At 39.7% G+C, this 20,575-nt stretch overlaps 1 protein-coding gene across 1 annotated transcript in view; it reads right to left on the bottom strand.

The window, feature by feature from the left end:
• The window catches only part of ARMC8 (armadillo repeat containing 8), a 78,048-nt gene that overhangs the window by 35,728 nt on the left and 21,745 nt on the right, over positions 1-20,575 (bottom strand). The window contains exons 3-5 of the mRNA XM_010283138.1: positions 9,460-9,602; positions 9,260-9,357; positions 499-591 (exon numbers count right to left, since the gene is read on the bottom strand). Of these exons, the coding sequence (XP_010281440.1) occupies positions 499-591; positions 9,260-9,357; positions 9,460-9,602 (334 nt within the window). The remainder of the gene's footprint in view (positions 1-498; positions 592-9,259; positions 9,358-9,459; positions 9,603-20,575) is intronic.

Raw genomic sequence — 20,575 nt, 5'->3', positions numbered from 1 at the left:
AGGAATGAACATGTACCTGGATAAACCTGTAAGTGGTAGAGCTCAACTGAGAAGGGCATTTTTCTTCCTCTCAACCCACAGTACCTCTCAGAAAACATTCTCTGGGCTCAAAACAGCTGTCTTGAAAGCAGGTGCAAAACCTATGCAAAGAGATGCTCACACTGTCTTGAGACTTCCAGAGAAAAAAAAATAAGCCTTCCAAAATTTATACTGATAATAGTGAGGATTGATATTTGCCTAGACTGTTGAGTTTGTTCAGTAGCCAAAGGTATAAACACATACACACACCCTATAAAAAAAGCACTTATTTGCATATTTCATTTTACTGTAGAGAAACATATACCAACCCCAATAAATCCATCAGCAAATCCAGAGCAGTAACAGTTCAGTCAATACTGTCCTAACGTTCCTGCCACACAAAGCAGTATCATCTTATACAGTTTCTTATATGCCAGAAACACAACAAGTTGCATAAAGAACACGTATTCTCTTTCTTACTTTGCAGCAATGTGAGAAGATCTGACATATGTATTCTTGTGTATATCGAGACCTACTGAGCAGTGCCATAAGGTGGGAGATAACGGTAGCATCCTGGAAACAAGTGAGAAAAGAAAAAAAAAATATTAACGCTATATTTCAGCATAGTTTGTTCACAGCTTGCTACTTAAAAGAGTCCTCCTGATTCTGCATTTGGTGTTCTCCCTTCCACCAGAACTTGTATGAACACAGGATAAGACCATTAAAGTAGTATAGCACAGACTTCAAGGCACAAGTGACAGTTCTGAGCCAAATTCTCATTGAAAAAATAAAAGGTCAACGCAACTTAGGTATTAAACTTCTGGGATTTGTCTCCAGAATCTTTGCTTCATGAGAAAACAATAAAAGAATGGGGGGAAAAAAAACATACTGACTGCAAATGTGGTCACTGAAAGCAATTACTCCGGGAGTTGTCTTGGTATTGTCTTACTACAAGTGTGATTTACTCACTTCTTCAGCTCAGCATAGAACAGAGCAGGGAGAGGAACAAGGTGCCAGACTGAACAATGTACAGTCCTCCTTGAATTCTGTGGCACTCACTTTCACTTTTTTTTTTACTATAGCTTCAGAGGTACACAGCTGTTTATGAAAAGTTTTACTTCCCAATTACTTGGGAAATTCCCAGTCACACTTTTTTATCTTAGCAAAATAAACATGCATGAGTCTCTCCTATTTGTATACATATTTGAGATTAGGCAAAGCTTTGCAATACTTATTTTTGTTATTTTTAATATTTTATATATATATAATTTAGCAGACTTATTTTAGATAGCTTTGCTGCCAACAATCCAGCCTTCTTGTTCTCAACAGAAAACAACAGGACAACAGAGCCAAGAAACACACTGAGAATAAAAACAACTTCTGTTTCTACTGCTTGTTTCTCAGTAACTGGTAAGGACCAATGTGCAGCAGCCTCATTTGCCATTTCAGCATTCTATAGGGAGAAAGTTACTTACTAGAAACTGGAGTTCTTCCACGTACATCAGCCATACATCCATGCTCACTGCACACTTATGTGCATAGGAAAAGCAAGGGACAAACTATTCTAAGCAGTATTCTTAGGGTCTGGTCAACAGTAGCTCTGATGTGCCTTGACATACAACATATACACAAACACATCTATTTCTCTGCAACTTCAGAGCCCAAAGGCCTGCAAGGAATTGGTTTGGTTGCAGGGCAATAGTAGACATCAAATCCACAAGTATGTTGTAATAGCGCCAACGATCATAACCACAATGAAGTGTCTCTGGACTCTCCCTGACAGAGGTAAGCCTGCAGTGGTGTGTAAACTAAGTAGGCATTGGGTTTGGGGCATATGCCAAGCAAAGCAGCAAATTTCCGTGAGAAACCAAACAGAAGCAGCTAACAGGCCAACCTTGCTCTCAAGAAAAACCTATCACAACCTTAGAAAGTCACAGCAGGTCCCCAAAATGTCTAAGTGTCTCCTCTGAGTTAAAGCAAAACAACCTGACAATATACCCAGGATTCATCTGTGGTTTAACACATTTGACTCATTACAATAGATTTTTGTCATTTTCTGTAAGTCTTAGGCAGCTGAAGATATCAAGCCACATCAGTGTTAAACACAACATACATATATACATGCTAAGAGGCTTATCAGTGATAAAGTGCACCTTAGACAAAATAACCAAGAAGCCAGGAGGGGAAAAGGGACATCTCAGGATTCAGAGGCAGTAGAGCTTATAAAAATTATCTTCAAAATATAAGATGCATGACCTGAAATCTCCTGCAGGGAAATCACTAAATAGGTAATCTGCCTTATTTCAAAAATTGCAACTAGAAGGATGTAAATGTTAGTCTAAAAGTTAAAGTCTAATTAAACTGATAGAGATACTGTTGTTGCCAAAGATAAGAGGTACAAGAATCCACAACTAAAGAAATACATGCAGAGTGAGCCGAATAAAAAAAACACACACCTGCATGAGCTCAGTAATCCTTAGCCAGAGGAGATCCCTATGAGCTAAAAAGGATTCAAATTGCCACTATTAAAGAAGCATAGACACAGTGTTCTCTAACGTTGGTAGCCCATGTTTTTCTATCTACATGATCTAGAGGAACACAGAACATTGCAAACTTTGGGGATGTCAGAAAGCAGAAAACCTGGATTCAGGCCGGGGGGTGGAGAGGGGAAAGAATAAAACACACTTGTCCTGTTTTGGTCTCTTCCTCCAAAAAGGTGGGGTTCTCATTTGTAAGCACCCACTATTATATATTGCTTTATAACTGTGTTTTGTCCTTACCTTAAATTTGGTTTTCTCTCAGCTAACCAGGAAATTGTAGATGAGAATTTATAGATGTCAGTATCCATTCAGGTTCTTAGGGAGACAAAAAGCCAGAAGAGTAGGAACTAATTTGTTTGGTAGCTCATAGGTGACTAGCTTGCAACCAGATTTGACATCAATCACGTAATCCTTATGGGAGAACAAGTCTGATGAGGAGCGGCTGAGGGAACTGGGGTTGTTCAGTCTGGAGAAGAGGCGGGTGAGGAGAGACCTTATCGCTCTCTACAACTACTTGAAAGAGGGTTGTGGTGAGGTGGGTGTTGGTCCCTTCTCCCAAGTAACTAGCAATAGGACAAGAGGAAATGGCCTCAAGTTGCACCAGGGGAGGTTTAGACTGGATATTAGGAAAAATTTTTTTCTGCGAGAGTGGTCAAGCATTGGCACGGGCTGCCCAGGGAGGTGGTGGAGTCACCATCACTGGAGGTGTTCAAAAAACGTGTGGATGTGGCACTTCAGGATATGGTTTAGTGGGCATGGTGGTGTTGGGTTGATGGTTGGACTTGATGATCTTGAAGGCCTTTTCCAACCTTAAAGATTCTGTAATTCTGTGACTGCCCTGTGCAGCTGTCTTGTCTACAGAGAGGTATTGGCAGGTACAGATCTGCGTTTTTATCGCGCAATGAATACAACTGACTCTCATGATTGACCACCTTTACCGTGTGTCCACTGCACATCTGGATACTGAATAATGCTGCCAGCTCTAAAGTGATCCTATAAAAGGGTACAGGACACTCCCTCCTTCCCTCAAGCTGGTAGAAAGGTTTTGCATCTTGCTTTATTTTTAAATTTGAACTGGTGAAATTGCTTATGACAATCAGATTTCAGTGAAAATACACAAGAATAACATTTGCATTATTCTTCATTAACTAAGAAAGCACTTGAAATCTATAGAAAAGGCAAGGCAGCAAGCCTTGTATCAGGAGCCACTGGAAATCAACCTGAAGGTAGAGAAGCGAAGATTTCTGATGCTATCTTTCACAGGATCTACTAGAACATCTCCCCATATCCTTGTTTTTATCTCCCAAACTCTGCATAAAAGTGTATTGTGCTTTCATCTTCGAATAAAATAATTATTCGGTTAAACTCTTTTATTCAACACACATGAATGCGTAACATCTCTCTACCTGTATCTAACACCAGTGAAGGAACTAACAAGCTTTTATTTCACATGCTAGACAGTGACATCGCCATGCAATAGTTCAGTTTCACCTAAAAACTCAAGAGTACCAATGACGAGTATTTTTGGCTGCAATTTGAGTGTTTTGATATAAGTGGACAGAAATCGAGCCGCTAACTGTTTGGAAGCTCTGCTGTAGAGCTGTAGAAATGGGAATAGAATGGCAGACAATGATGCATGTAAGAGAACATTTCACTGACCAGTGTGGTGGCATCGCCCAATGGTAAGTTCCTGGATAGGAAGGTGTTCATATCAGATGACAAAAAGAATTTTAAATTAGCAGTTAGGAGACTGGGCTGTTCCGACACCAAACATTATGACAGTGCACTTCTGGTGTCACTGTGACCCCAGAGATGATGTTGTTATATGTACGATATAAGGGTTAATGAATCCTTGCAATCAACAGAGTAAGGGTTCCCTGAAATTCTACCAATACATCAAGAACTGTGTTATTAGACATTCTGGACTATAAAGGGACACATTTGAGAAGTAATTCTTTAGGGATATCTTTTACACAGTTTCTCATTTTGTTCCATCAAATCAGAAATGTTGGGGGCATGAAAAGGTTGATTGCTTGTGAGAAAATTGTTAATTTTGCCCCTTGATTCTGCTAAAATATACCCAAATGCTGTAATAATTTTGGTATGTTTATCAGAAAAGAATCTAGAAAGAGTAAAAAGATTTGTGGATGTTACTGACTTCCAACTAAATGCAAATAGTAATTTTGTGTCAATATGAGGCTACATAATTCCTTTTTTTATTCATATTAATATGTAAGTAACAAAGGATCTTTCTAGCAACCCCAGTAAGTGACACTGTTTTAACTGCAAATTATGAGTGTAGACTAAGTAAGATTCACAAATCCATTAAAATGTCTGCTAACAAAGACTACTTCCAGGCAACTTATGACAAATATCTATATGTCACATGTACTGTAACAAAACTACTGCCCACCCAAACAGAATTACAGAATTCAGAAAAAGAGAATTAACAGAATTGCATTTACCTGCTTGGATCCCAATACCTACCTACTTTCTTCGTATTCCTTTTTAACATTAAAACAAAATTTGCAGGATCTATTCCTAAAACATTTCTTTTTAACAGAGGATTATTATTCTTTTGGCAAGTCAGAGAACTGAAATTCTTGTATTCAAAAAACTTATATTCAAGCTCTCGAAGCTAGAATTCATCATTTACAATTCTTATTTTTAGGAAACAGTTCAGATTAGAGAACATTTAGCCTTTCTGCATGGGCTTGGCCATCACAAACAGGAGGAATTAAAGGAGTAAGGCATTAGAAGGTGACCTAGATTCCTCCTTTAGTAGCTGCGTATCACTGAGCCATGGTGGAACACGTGTACACTTTGCAGTGTGGTTTCATTGCTCGTTGAATACCTGGCTGTTAATCAGTGTAACATATCCTGCTCCACCCTGCTAGCCTTGTCTTCTCAATTAGTACTCCTCCCCTTCATCAAGTCTGGTCAATCACCAGGTGACATTAGGTTTTCCATCTCGAATCCAAACAGCAAGGAGGAACACATTTCACTTAACATTACTAGCTCATGTAAGCTGGAAAAAGTGAGATTTCTGACACTAACTTCATTCCTCATTGTCTCAACAGCAGGGAGAAACTCATCCTGCTGCAGTGTCTTCATTCTCCAAGCTTCCTCTAAGGACAGACTCATTCACAGCAGAGAATGTACCTGCTACCCGCCTCTTCCTTCAAGGCCAGCATAGCAGCCACAGCTAGCAATTTCTGAATAAAGTTCTATCTGGGAAGGGAAATGGGATCATCACTGAGAACATCTGTAAGGAAGAATGCCTTCATGGTCTGGACCCTTTCCACCGAATCCATTCTTTTTGTTTTAAATAGAATAGCAAGAGCTGAAGCAACAGGCTATCAGTCAAACTGGATTTGACTTCATGCTTGAATTTATTCAGTGAGCCAAAACACACCTACCTACGCTGAACTGGCTAGTTCAGATGTACAAAACACCTCCAAATACAATCTTACAATTTAAAAAAAAGCCTAAATGTGTATCTGCATCTCAACAGATCTCTTAGCCTGGGACTCCATATCATTCCTCATTTCCATTTGCTGGATGGTCACTAAATTGGTCTCAGCACCAAAGCCTGCTCCCTTCCAGTGAAGGTGCGTTTACAGCAGGTCTGAATACAGTTTACTGTTCTGCAGCAAGCTTGCTGTAAGATTTCAGCATCAGACACTAAAAGCCTGGCCTTTCTGAGAGCTCCGTGTTCATTCAGCTCCACACACATATGGATGGGCCTTCACATTTTCTCAGGACAGGTCTTAAGTTCCTACAGGAAACGACCCAAATGTTTCCACCTCCAAAGAACTGCTTCGTCTTTGGAACTGAACATAATTGCTCAAAACTGCCAGCAGTTGATTCTTCAAACTCCTGTCTATAAGGAAAGGTTCAAGAGGAAAGATGTAGTTTCTGACACCTAGCATTTCTGCTGGAAGACATGTTCAAGTTAATGTGGATGATGTGTTTTTTGATTTGGTTCCCAAATCCATTACAAACAGCAAGAGATATTTTCAAGGCCCTTTTAGCAGTTCGCTTTAAAGCACTTGGGTATCCCCGAGCTTATGTGAGAGGTTCCCTGAAACCTCTAGAGTGACTATAACATCCTTGGAGACATTGAGCTAAGTCACAGTATCTTGTCTTGGAAATAGTCCTGGCCAAAGATTGAGAGACAGCATCCTACACGCAGTCAAACAGCAAAGAAAATCTGGGGAAAGCTGCTATCTTAGATACAACTCAGGAACCAAGTTTTCAGAAGTCTTCTCCAGAACTGCTGGACAACAGTGAAAAGCCACTGACAAACTTAGTCTCTTACGTTTCAAAATAGGACCTGTTAAAGGCAGAACTCGGAGGATTCAGAATTCAGAGGCTGCTGAATTTCATTCATTCAAGATCTGAGCTATCTGCAAATGGTGACAGTCTCCCTGGAGCTGTTGTGATCAGAAACAAAGAGGAAGCAGGAAGGCTAAAAAGAACTTTAAGTTCTCACTTTATGCTCAATGTCAGAAAAGCAGAGTGTTCGCCATAAAGCGTTGATGAGGCTCAAAATTACTTCCTTAATTGCAAAGGCAACTTCTCAACTGCTGCCTTGTGAAACACAGCTTGAAGCAGTTGGGGTTGTGGCTATACCTTCCAAGAGATAGGAAAAATGTCTCCTCTTTTCAAACGATCTCATTCATCGTCTTTCAAAGCATGAGTTTGAGTAGTCCCACAAGAGAAACAAAAAAGAAGCTGATTTGCAGAAATCCTATGCAGACCTTAAGCACAGCCATAAAATATTTAACTTTCATTTGTCCAGCTGGAATGGGAGATTGGAAAATGGGTATTACACAGTTGAAACTAAAGAACAAGGGCACCCTCACCAGAAGAGAGCTTCCTGTAGCTGTGGTTAATTAAGGGACATCACATTTGCCTGAATAAGGAGTGGGATGGCAGAGTTCTGATGTCGCCGTGGTACAGCAGAGAAAGCAAAGGATGATAACAGAAAATACAGGATCTTAAGCACATTGTTCCCACAATGCTAGTGGTAATTTATATGCTAATACTTGTTCTTTCACATTTCTGTACATACTATTCCACTTATTCTCCCTTCAAGATAACAAATCTCCCCCCCAAATAAGGAGCAATTAATGGTCTCTATTGAGCACCAATCCCCAGGCAGAGGACCGATTGTTAATGGAGACGATGATCTTAAGCCCTGACTTTGGATGCTGAGAGCCGGAAGCAGGTGCCCCTGCAATTACCAACTCTTAGAGGCACACTTGGGGGAATGTGGGAGCATGAAGTGGAGTCAAAGGAAGGAACAGAGACACAAAGAGGAAACTCTCACATCACTCGGGAGAGGTGCCTTCAGTGGCCACACATACAATCTGCTCTGAGGGTTTCCTTACTGAACAATCAAAAATCAACTGGGAAAAAAAGGCAGTAAACAGTGGAGGACAAAGCTGGCTGATTATCTACACAGACTAAATACCAGGCTAAGCTGTGAAGAGCTGCAGAGAGGCTTCATGAGATGGACTAATTTGAAGATGAAATTCAGGATACATGTATGGTAAAATTGAGTCCATGGAAAACAACAAAGTTACATACTTATTGTCACTCTGGAATGAAAGTGTAAGGAATCATTAAAAAAGGAATAGCGAACAAAACAGACGTTACAGCACTGCATAACAAATAGACTAGATAAAAATTATGTAGAAAAATCTGTTGAGGACTAGCACCACACAGAATTTGTGTCTGGTAATGACCGAGACCCCTGGACCATACAGAAAGTACGAAATCAAAGGCCAGCTGTGCCCTTCTCTACAAGCATCAAGTCTTCCTCAGCCATCCCTTATGAGTGGTGGGACCAGAGTGGTTAGCACTGTGGACTCCCAGTTACCTTCAGAAGCTGGACTTGCTCGGTGACCTCCAGCAGACTGGGGCAATGCCACCCTTTTTCCATCAGAAAAAGATTGCTTGAACAGTAAGTTTTCAGGCCACAGCCTGCTTCACCCCTTACACTGAGACAAAAGAAGAGGGACGAATACAAATCCTTCTTTCCTTTCCTTCCAAGTAAGAGACAGTGACTGAGTTTAGGCAAGGCCTTTTGTGTCTACACTGCCAAGAGATGGCACTGCCTTCAGATAGGGCTCCACATCAATGGCTTTGCCCAGTCACCTTAGCAAGGTCAGCACCAACAGCCTTATTGCTCACACGCTCCAAGCTGAACTCAAGACTACAGCAATGGTGGAGGACATTTTCTACCCTCCTGTCAGTTAAATGTAAACCACACGTATATTAACTAAAAGCAAAGAAATTTTGGACATGAAACTATTCCACATCAAGTGCAAAAACTAAGCAAGCACCCTCACATCAGGTTTGGGAAGACAGGGTCAGATATAATTTTAAGTTTCAGAAACTAACTTTTGCCAATATAGCTATGATACTGGTATCTGTAAATACCATTTGGAGACAGTTTTTACTCCTGAAGATTGCACACAAGCCTGAAAATTTCAGTTTTTTTCTATCAGTGTCAACCATCTCATATCAAATATTGCTGTAAATGCTAGGTGAGCCAGATGCCTTAAACGTAGGTGACAAATGCTAACCTTGTTGGTCAAACAAGTCCTCATTACTACCACAGACAATATAACCTTTCACTCCCACTAACCCTGTAGGTTTTAAAAGGACATAATAATCTGTTTACAACTTACTGTGTATAGTAGATCCTCTGGAGTTACAGGGCTGATGAAAATAGTACGGAGACATCGCAGGCAACCTTCAATAAACTTCAAATCTGGCGACAGTAATCCTACATATATAGAAAAAAGTGCTACTATTCAGTTTCATTATCTTTGCTTATTTGAGTACTTTAGGAACATTTACTAGTATAGATCCATTAAGGAAAAAGTACCTTGCAATAAGGCTGGGATAATATGGCAGTCTAGGAGGGATTTGACATTATTCTCTGTACCCATTGCAAGGCTTCCGAGGACCACTGCGCATTCTGTTCTCAGTTCTGTGCTGGAGGTTTCTTGCTGAAGTAAATACAGCAACCTGGAAACAGAATGACTTTTAGAGGAAAATTCACACAGAACAGCACTTTAAGTCTAGTAAAACAAAAATCTAAATCCTATGTAAAGAAGATGAATTCCTTAATACAAAGATGAAGACTCAACAGAAGAGTAAGATGAACACTTTATTCGTAAGAACATGCACAGGTTTTACGTGCTACTATATGGTAGAAAGATACCACACCGTTTTTTCTAAAAATGCAGTGCCATAATATCCAGGATGAGGTCTTTCAGGATATCAGGAAGATCCCAAATTTCAATTAAAGGAAACGAGTCTGCAGTTTGACGTCAAAGGGAAAGAAAACCTCATGCATCTCCCCTTGCACCTAGGGGACACGGCTACCGCTATCATGGTGGTTGTTATCTTTGGCAGTGATTTCTTCTGGGTCACAGTTGCAAAATAATTCCATCATCAAGCACAAGCACAGGGGCTGAGAGTAATCAGAGTTTTGAACACTGAGAAATGATCATATATAAACATAAAGAAAGCCTGGAAAAGTTTTATGTGCAGGAAGGCAGCTGAATTGTAGCTAAACAAGATCACTTCAAGCCTAAAACACATCTTGCAAAATGCGTACCTTGGGTCTCAATCAATTTGAATTCTTTATACAGTATCAAGATACCTGGGAATCCCTTTGAACTATTTTAGATCACACCAGTAGCACCTGAACCACAGCAGAGGTCATTGAACACTTTCAGTCTAAACTTCAGCCACAGGAAGAGCCCAGATTGCAACCAGATTCCTACCTTGCATCAGCACAGAAGATAATCACTTTAAGATTCATATGGTTTATAAGCATAAGATGAAAACTGTTTAACTAAGGGCTCCCACATCACATAGAAGTCTGAGCAAAACTATAACAGGTAAGGTAACTTGGACACTGAGATACAATTCTCCCTGTATATGCAACATACAGAGTCACTTTTCTAGGTTCACTAAGTTAAGATAGAAATATTCTATATTTAGTAACACACTACTCTGTTCAAACATAGTTTGAAAAGGTCTCTCCTAAAGACAGGAAATATAGGGAAGTCTTCTCCAGGAGCAAAAAGGAGACAAAAGCCAGCACCTGGCCCGCTGATGTAGTGGGGACAGACGTAGTTACTCGGGTAAACAGACTCCTGAACAAAATGCCCCAAAAGCTGACTTCCTAAATCAAAGGCAAGGGAAAAAATAACTGGAAACACAGTAGCTAAATGTAATTTAGGTACATGGGACTGGAAAAGGCCACTAAGGGAAGTGCAATCAGACCCACAACAGACAGTAACACAGAGGAGTACCTTTAACACACACTCCAAATGTTTCCCACTTACGTAAGGCAGAAATTCCTTCTCAGAATCCCCTAGATTTGAGACCTAAAGTAAAAGGCCAACAGACATAACTACGGCACGTCACTGGAAGAAAGCTATGAGATCAAAAGGTCTCTTCAATACCTAAAAGCAATATGTTCATTACGTAAAATTCAGACTATCCCAGGAAGCAGATAATTTACCAAGCTCTTGGACAAGGAAAACAGCAAAATAATCCCCCAGTATTCCTGAACAACTTATTTGGATGAAAAGTTTTCTGACTGCGAATCTGCTAGGAATCTGCTTTGCTCTAAATGCAGGTTTGACAGCAGCCAGAAAGCGGAGGTACACTAGTATCACTCAAAGCACACGTGTACCCTTTTTGAAATATAGCTAATCTCACAGTGGAAAAAAGCTCAAAAACACACACACATACTACAGAGATTAAACATAATTTCTTCCCGAGCACAAAGAAAACAGTTGAAATGTGGCACAAAATTACTGTGTGAGATGCAAGCAACCCCAAAAGCAGGTAGCTTTTCTCCTTTCAACTTCCTTCAGATTCAATGGCTCAGACTGGTATAAATTCCAAACAGCACAGATTTCCAGAATCATTGCTGTTTTCTTTAATCCACTCCTTCCACAAACTCATCAAAGGTATCCAGGTCCCTTGTCCCTGCTTACCTGTTTTATCTAAAAGGCCATTTATTCATGATATTTAGAAACCTCTTCTAATTTCTTGTATAAATCTATTCCTGACTAATTTACACCAATTTGGTATTGTATACGTATTATCCTTTAATTTGTATAATACTTCTGACTTCTTACAGCAACCAGCTATCAGTCCCGACACTTTGGCCCAGACTGTCCACATGGCTCAGTGGAGATGATCTGCTGCTTGTTCTTCATTTTACTGCAGGCCCCTTTAATATTGATAGAGCAAGATATGTAAAAAAGGCTCAGGTTATCAGTTGTTCCACAAAAGCATATCTCACATAATTTGTGCAAACTCAAAATTACCCACAGCTGTATTATCAGCTTCTAGAAAAGGAACAAAAATTATACTTCAGGCAATTAAATTACATGTTTCTAAAGCTACAAATTCTGGTACTGTATTCTTTGAAGTATCAGCTGCGCTATGTTCAAGGTAAAGATTAGTGCTGTATCTGAAAGACTACAAAGGAAGCAAAATACATAACCAATGTTATGCAAAATCATCACAAAAGGAAAAAAAGCATTCCACTTCCAATACGAATGGGACAGAATAACTTTGCATGACTACTACTTCTTCACAGACAGCTCTTTTTGTTCTTTGTCTTCTAGATCAGGTAAGGATAGAGAGGAAGCAGAAGCTTCACTGAGTGATCCTAGCTAAAATTCACCCTTGAAAAGATGCTGTTACGGACACTGAGCTACTACATGGAAAGTGCAATCTCATCTACCGTTCTAACTCTAATTGACATTCACTAATTGCCACGAAAAATCCCTTATCATAGAAAATAATTTGACAGAAATTGCCATGAGCAGATCAAAAGATGAACTCATTTACTGCAGTAACCTGTACAGCTCTTATTTTGACACCAAAGACTTGACTTTTCTCAACGCTCCTAACTTGCACAGATACATTCCGTAAGCTAACGTTACAGAGCAGTTCTCAATATATTCTATTTGCAACTCCTTTGTTGCAAATAATCTATTTGTAATGCTGCTAGAAACAGTTATATATCTTCTATAATCTGTATCAATCTATTTCACAGCAAGCTTTAAACTTCTCCCCCAACCTCTGTACTTACAAAGCAAGCTGAGCAATTTAAAGAGTTGACAATTTAGAAAACATACTGAGAACCACCCAGACTAGTCAAGAACAGCAATCAGCAACAACATACACACAGTCTTTCATCTCTGCACAAGGAGTAAAGAATAAAAAGTTTTAAGCCTGTTACCAAAACGATTTGGCTGCAGGTACAAATGGTTTATTAAAAGTTGCTTTTTACAATTCTTTTAAATGATACAGAATATGCTATAGTAATTTTACTGAGACTTAAGGCACTTGACTCCTACTGTTTTCACTATGCTTTCTCAGTCTGCTCCTTCAAATGTGTTAGACCCCTTCAGTGATCGTATCGGTAAAGACATACCCAGGCTCATCCATACCTGCACGGCAGTAAGCAGGTCTATTTATGATGCAGGAACATAAATCTGACTCACATAGTTTCATTCAGCGTGTACAGAACATAACTGTCATCAAGCAACATAAAACAACTTCCAAAGTGGGAATAAAAGGCTCCATTTTCCCTAAATCCTCAGCCATAGCCCAAGACAAGTGTTTCTGCAGCATGCTTTGAGTTGGGTTAGTTTTTAGGGACCAAGCTGGGAAATATGTTTCAGAGTGCTGGGGCAAAGAACTGGAGCCAGTTGGCCATTAGCATCTGTCCCCTTCCTGTGAGAAAGGCCTCACTCACACACTATTACTGACCACTACTAACTTGGAGATATGCTCTGCTTCATTTCAGAATTATCCAAAAGAGTAGTGTTAGAGAAAAACACCTAGATTAGATGACTTAAGATCCTCAAGTCCCCTACCCACCCAAGAAAAAACCCCAAAAACAAGAATCAAGACTAAACCAATCCTTTCACCGATTATTTTCTAACAAGCTTAGCAAGTCATTCAAGAAGCCTGTCAGACAGAGTTTGATTCAGTCAGGGGAGTACTAGGAGACTCCTCTGATCGTAAATATGGATCTAATTACTAACTTTAAAATGTCATTAACAGTCACTTTTTAAAAAAAGAGCTTGCAATAACCTAGATGTCAATCTAGAAATGCAAGAATATTTCCTTCCATTTTCACTATGAAAAAAGAGCTTGCAATAACCTAGATGTCAATTTAGAAATGCAAGAATATCTCCTTCCATTTTCACTATTAAGTCCTGAAAACCTGCTCTGAGATGCACCTTCCATGTGCAGAGTCCTGCACATGGGTCAGGGCAATCCCAAGCACAAATATAGGCTGGGTAGGGAATGGATTGAGAGCAGTCCTGAGAAGGACTTGGGGGTGCTGGCTGATGAGAAGCTCAACATGACCCAGCAATGCACGCATGCAGCCCAGAAAGCCAACCGTATCCTGGGCTGCATCAAAAGAATTGCGGCCAGCAGGTTGAGAGATGATTCTCGCCCTTGTGAGACCCACCTGGAGCACTGCATTCAGCTCTGGGGCCCCCAGCGTAAGAAGGACATGGACATGTTAGAGTGAGTCCAGAGGAGGGCCATGAAGATGATCAGAGGGCTGGAGTGCCTCTCTGATGAAACCACACTCAGGGAGTTGGGGTTGTTCAGCCTGGAGAAGAGAAGGCTCCATGGAGACCTTATTGTGGCCTGCCAGTTACCCGAGGGGGGCCTACAAGGAAGCTGGAGAGGGACTTTTTACAAGGGCATGTAGTGATAGGACAAGGGGCAGTGGCTTGGTCTTAGATTAGACCCAAGGAAGACATTCTTCACTATAAGGGTGGTGAGGCACTGGAACAGGTTGCCCAGAGAAGCTGTGGATGCCCCACCCCCAGAAGTGTTCAAGGCCGGGCTGGGTGTCGCTTTGAGCAACCTGGTCTCGCGGAATGTGTCCCTGCCCATGGCAGGGGGGTTGGAACTAGATGATCTTTCAGGTCCCTTCCAACCCAAACCATTTATGATTCTGTGATTCCCTGTACAGATTGCACCAATAGCCTTCTCTGGTTATTAAGGACTTGTATAAATAATCTGTTTCTCATGTCCAGAAATGTTCAGTGATGTCCTAAAATACTTGTTGTTTTTTAAAGGAATTTCTACAAAATCTAAAAGCACCCTAAATTCTAGTGGTTGTTCTCTTCCCAAGAAGATAATTGCTATTTTCTTTCCCATTAACACTCCAAACTTGGAGCAGAAGTTACAGCTATGTTAATGCTGAGGAGTGAAAATTGAAATACGCTGACTATGTAAGTCTTTCTATGTGTTTAAAATAGAAATCCTTAACTAAGCTTTATAATTAGTGAAGATGAAAATTTAAGTTCAGATTTTACACACAATAAGTTTTTGAAATATTAATAATATCCTTCCCATGATCTTTAAAAAAATGCTTGTGTTACAGATTGGGTTTTCCACAGAACTAGACATCCATATTATAACATTTTCAATTTCTTTCTTTAAAAGACAGAACTGACACCAACTAACATTGAAAATTAAGTAGTTAAATGACAAACTATAAAACTACGAAACGTTTCAAGTGAGAAGAACCCATATAACTGATCAAGATGAAACTGTGCATTAATAAACTACTATTAAACATAAAGACCACATCCTTCTATTGTACAAGAAATGCAGCAATGGCACACTAATGCCCATCCTGGGCTGGCTTGTTGTTTTCAGGGTCTAGCATAAACAAATTCAGCAAAGATGTTTGTAACACATTCCTCCCATGTGGTAATATTAAAAGGATAAAAAGGTAGAAAAATAGCACGTGCATGCAGGGGACAAAAGGGAAGTCATAATTTGGGTTTGGGAAATTTAGGAAAAAAAGTTAGTAACGTACGTGTTCTATTCACATTCAAGAACACGATGTCCCTGCTTAACCCGGATCCCGTATCTCCAGCCTTATCTCTTATCATCCAGCCATTCAACTTCTACCAAACCTGGAAAAATACTGGAAGGAGGTTTTGCTAGAATCACCATAAATCACTTTTGTAGAGCCTGAGAGCTTCAGGAGATACCACAAGCACAGAACAGATACTCTAAAACAGCAAAAAGGTGCTAATGTTCTTGTTGGCTCAGTCTTCAAGCTCATTACAATGAGGCAGGAAATGAAATAAAGCTAATGGAAAGATCTTGCAACATCTTCATGAACATTAATCCAAGGTTTGATGCTAAGTAGTTTAAAGCACAACATTTGGACTTTTTCAAGCTTCTAGAAGGCTTCCCTAAGATATTTTCTTCTAATGTTTATATAGAATACAGTTTCTTCCATTTGTCCCTGCATTTCTAAGAGCAATTAACTGATTAAAGCCCTTTCTCAGATGTCAGTAACGGTATCCAGGCAATCATATCTAAATGAGGTAGGACAGTGAATCCATCCAGAGAAATACTTCAATGAACTCCACAAACAACTATGCCTAGAAACCAAAAATAAGGTCAGCTGGAGGCATGATGTATTTTGAATCCCTATCAGTTGTTCATTTAGGAAAATGAATATCCAATATTCTACATAGATTATGTACAAAACTTTCAAGGAAAGCAGCTGCTGAACAAATGGTAACTACCGCAGCTTAACAGGGAACATACACTGTTCACATTTCCCTTCCTTTTGAAGATTGAGATGGGTGTGGTGCATCAGAGTTGTGCATTATCAAACAGACTTGCATGATTTAGACCTCATCAAGCTCACCCGAACACAGACCTAAGTTAGCTAAAAATAACAGAAATTTACTCTCTGACATTCCATCCCGCTTACAAGTTGTCACAAAAATCTCTATTGTTCTTAAAATACCTGGGAAGGAGATGAAACTCACTGTTAGTAAAAGAACGTTTTCAGCACTTGATCAAGCCACATAAGCAGGCATGCGGAAGAAGAGCTCAGGGTAACAGTTTTAGTTATAGTACCATGAATCTTAAGATATCTTTGATGAAAGTATATGAATATGTAAGAGCTTTAATTCAATCATGATTATCAGAATATTTATTACTAGTCCCCCCACAAAACAGGTGAATGCACTATTTGCTGAAATGCTCATGATTTCTTATTCTACCTTGGAAGATGATTGTCTTCCAGACCATTGCGAGAAGGCCCGACAACTATACCATGGAAACATATGCAATGAATATACAGATGAAGGTACTACTGAGGCACATTATTTACTGTTGGCTTACAGAATACTGAATAAAAAGTTAATGCATGCATAGAGGTTGACCTCTGAACACACGGGAAGTCCCCATGAGCATCAATCCCAAACTGTGAACTGAATTAAAGTATGAAAATAGAGCAAACAAAATAGGGTAACACACAAAAATGCTCATTTTAAAGTTTTTAAAACATTACTTTTCAGCATAACAGGAAGCAATCACTGGCCATAGAATTTCCCAAAGCAAGTACTAAGTACCATTTTAAAAATGCACAGAATAATTTCTGTAAAGTATCTGAAGTAACAAATTACGTAGTTATGGCTTCTTACACAAGAGGACTTAAAAATACGAGTGATTTTTTTGACTATTAGTCAAAGATACATATTCTAAACCGGTATGTCACAGCCTGCCTTCTGAAAGTGACAAGTAATTCAAAATCTCCAAAAGTTGGATCCAAGGGGCCTGCGCTAACTCTACTACCAAGCTAAAAAAACCTACAAAGCAAAGATAACTGCTTCTGAAGAGTTTCATACAAAGCAAATAGAATCTGTTAGTTTTTTAAAAAAGCCAAGTCTAAAAATGTGATGGTAGGACTCAGCTTTTAAGTTATGCTATTGAAAACCTTCCAACTACTTAAAGGTCGACTTAAAGGAGACGGGAACACAAACACTCCCCTAACACGTGGATTACAGAGGAAAAACACCCTTCTACTTCTACAGTATTATAGTGCTGCAAGTAGTAGGGAAGTAAGCCGCGAAGAAAGCTTTCCCTTTAGGAACAAAACAAGTCTCAGCTTACAACTCTAGTTATTTATTCTAACGCTTAGACATCTTCACTTACATTAATGTTCCATGATTTGCTCTATATACCTCACATAACTTGCATCCCATCTGATTATTGCTCACTTAACTAAATCCAATGCTGGAGTATTACAATATCTACTGAGCTCTAAGAGGTCTGAATTAAAAAAAAAAAAACATTTTTAATGTAAGAGTAAACAAGAACTATGATCAAGTTTTTCCTCACTCTTCTCTTTAATGATCAGTTTCATTTGCAAAGAACTCTTGCTTCTCTACATTGAGCCAATGCAGCCTGATCCACCTTTTTATAACATGAATACTTTCATTTAGCATATAACGCTCTGCTAACCTTCTTCCTAGTTCTTACCCCCAGGTGCTACCAGCTCTCTAAAGTTGTTCACACGCACGCACTTTCAGAGTAACTTGAAGGATACTGAGGTTGCTGCAGCATGGCTTCTCTTTTTTGTTACTAGCTAAAAAAGCTCACATCCAAGTGCACTTGCACTGTCAAATCTGCAGTCTGTACAAGCTATTTTTTCCCCTCTAAGAGCACTCCACAAGCCATTTAGCAAAAAATAAATACATCCTTTCTTCACAGCCACTTATACTGTGTGGGATCAACACAAAACCCATGAAGCCCTATGAAGGTAAATTTACACTAACAACACTCAAAGCATGAGACAGGCTCAAATATTTTATAGGACTAGGTCAGCTGCCTTCATCAAAGACTATTTTTGAGATCATCCGAGCTTTTTGTTTACAAGAAATGTGTTAATAGGCCTTACATAAAGTAACATCTTCATTCAGTCACATTTCAAACATCTTACCACTTTGCTCAAGACTGATGTCTTGTAAATTCGTCGATGAACTGTTTATTCCATTTGCCTTTATAAACCACCAACATGCAAACTTTATTCTAAGTCTTCCAGAAACTCCTGTGTGGAAATATTTTTCCATCAGTGAATCAGACAGCCTATGACCAACATCTGAAAAACTATTGTTCATTTAGACAAACCAGTTTCAAAAGGTTTTTGTCTGAGGATGCTAAGCAACCTTAAAGCAAAAATTAAGCTATGTCTGATTTCCCATTCACCCGCATTTTCAAAATTGTGTACAAAATGGCTACACTGTATTCCCACTCCGTTTGATATCCCCACCTGACATTCAGTATCTGCCCATGAAAGAGGATGTCAAGAATATGTTTTTGAATTTTTTTTTTTACAGATTTGACTCTTACAGATCCTTCAGAACCATGAGATTTCATAAAGCTACCTTTTACATGATGTTTTTAAAGCTAAAACTTAAGATTCTAATAAAAATACACAATTTAAAAGGTGTCCTTAGAAGTACAGCTTATATTTACAACTTCCTTTTTGCTAACAGAAAAGGCACTTCAGAGATAGAGGGTTGCACAGGTTTTAAACAAAACCAGCTCTAATACAATTCTGCTGACTGCAAATATTTGCCTTGACTCACGCGTACTTCATAGGTGGGTGAGAAGAATACCTTGTTCCAGTTATACATAACCCTCATGGTGAGGGTCACTCCTCACAGAGATGTATAATTATGTAAACAGGCCATGACTCCTGACTTGCTTTGAAGAAATAAGCAAGGACAACCACAAGAGGCCTATTAGGGCCTCTGCTCTCCACCCCTTTTACCACTGTAGAGCAAAGGAAGCCTTTAAAAATACAAGTATCGCTGATGAAGCTCCTTCACCTAAGTGCGCCAACGGCTAGGTCTGGGAACAGATCCCTACCCTGTGGGGTTCACGACACAGAAAATCCCAATGCAAAGCGCAGCCAAGAACAGAACGAGGCATCAGGAAACAACTGTGCCTTGCCCTCGTACGGTTTGGACAAAACACCTCATGAATGTGCACGACAGACCTAGCAATACTATGTCCAAATGTACCGTCCGAGTTCTTAAAAGAAAGCTGGTAACATGTCAGGGATCATTAATGCTCCAAGACATGTGCATAACTGATAACTAGCATACTTCGTATTAACACCACCAGCAGTGCTCATGAAGTACAAGTTGATCTGGACACCTTACAACTTCTGCACATTCAGCAGGTCAATTAGGTGGGAACTGAGGATCACAGAACCAGAGCTGTAAGGAATCTTGACAGGTCCTTTAGTCGCTGACCTTGCTCCAAGGCAGGATCACCAATCATTAAATCACTTGAAGTCACTGTCTGTCTTAGTTTTCAATACTTCCATTGGTGGAGATTCATCACATTGTCACCAACAGCAGCCTTTCAGCACTGCCAGGCACAGATGTACACAATTTCTCTACTACTCTGGGGCAGACTTGCTCTCTCCTATGTGTGTGGTCATCTGTCCATTTTTTTTAACTCAGCAGAAAAATACTTGCTTTTTTTGTGAAAGTTAGTTTTTCTGTGATTATTGAGCTGAAGCAGTTTTCTGTGCAGTCACACAAACATCAACACCAGAAGTGGTAGCGGGATACGATAAGAAGCATAGAGGGGTGGTTCTGGGAGATAACCCTTTGTCAGAAGAAAAGACCTGTTAAATCAGTTTGGCTTTTCACCTGCACCTTTACATACACTGTCTGCGTCAGAGCCACCAAAGGCATTTTAATAGGTGTGACAAAGTCCTAATCCCAAGGCAACAGAAAGAGGAGATGCAAGCCACAAAAGTTGCACTTCTACCAAAAGTTTTCAGATAAAGGAAGGCAAGAAAGGAGTTGCTACTGGGCACTGAGGGACTGGGAACAAGACTACTCCAGAAATACTAATTCAGAGAAGACAGACGCCTGCAAAAATAAAGGAAAAAGCTCAAAACAGAGGCATGAAGCTTGAAGGCCCATTTGAACCCAAGTCATCACCTCATCAGATTATGTTGAAAATGGAAGGTAGCATCAGGACAACAAGGTGCTAGCATGTTGCATATTCAGAAACCTTTCTCTAAGGAATAAACCCCCACCTGCAAAAAAACCCCAGCTCCATTTCATGTTTGTGTTGTGTATCCAAATGGTTTC

This window comes from Phaethon lepturus, unplaced genomic scaffold, assembly GCF_000687285.1.
Source record: "Phaethon lepturus isolate BGI_N335 unplaced genomic scaffold, ASM68728v1 scaffold1183, whole genome shotgun sequence".
NCBI lineage: Eukaryota > Metazoa > Chordata > Aves > Phaethontiformes > Phaethontidae > Phaethon > Phaethon lepturus.
The sequence above is the reverse complement of the archived record's forward strand: the minus strand, read 5'-3'. Positions and strand labels throughout refer to the sequence as shown.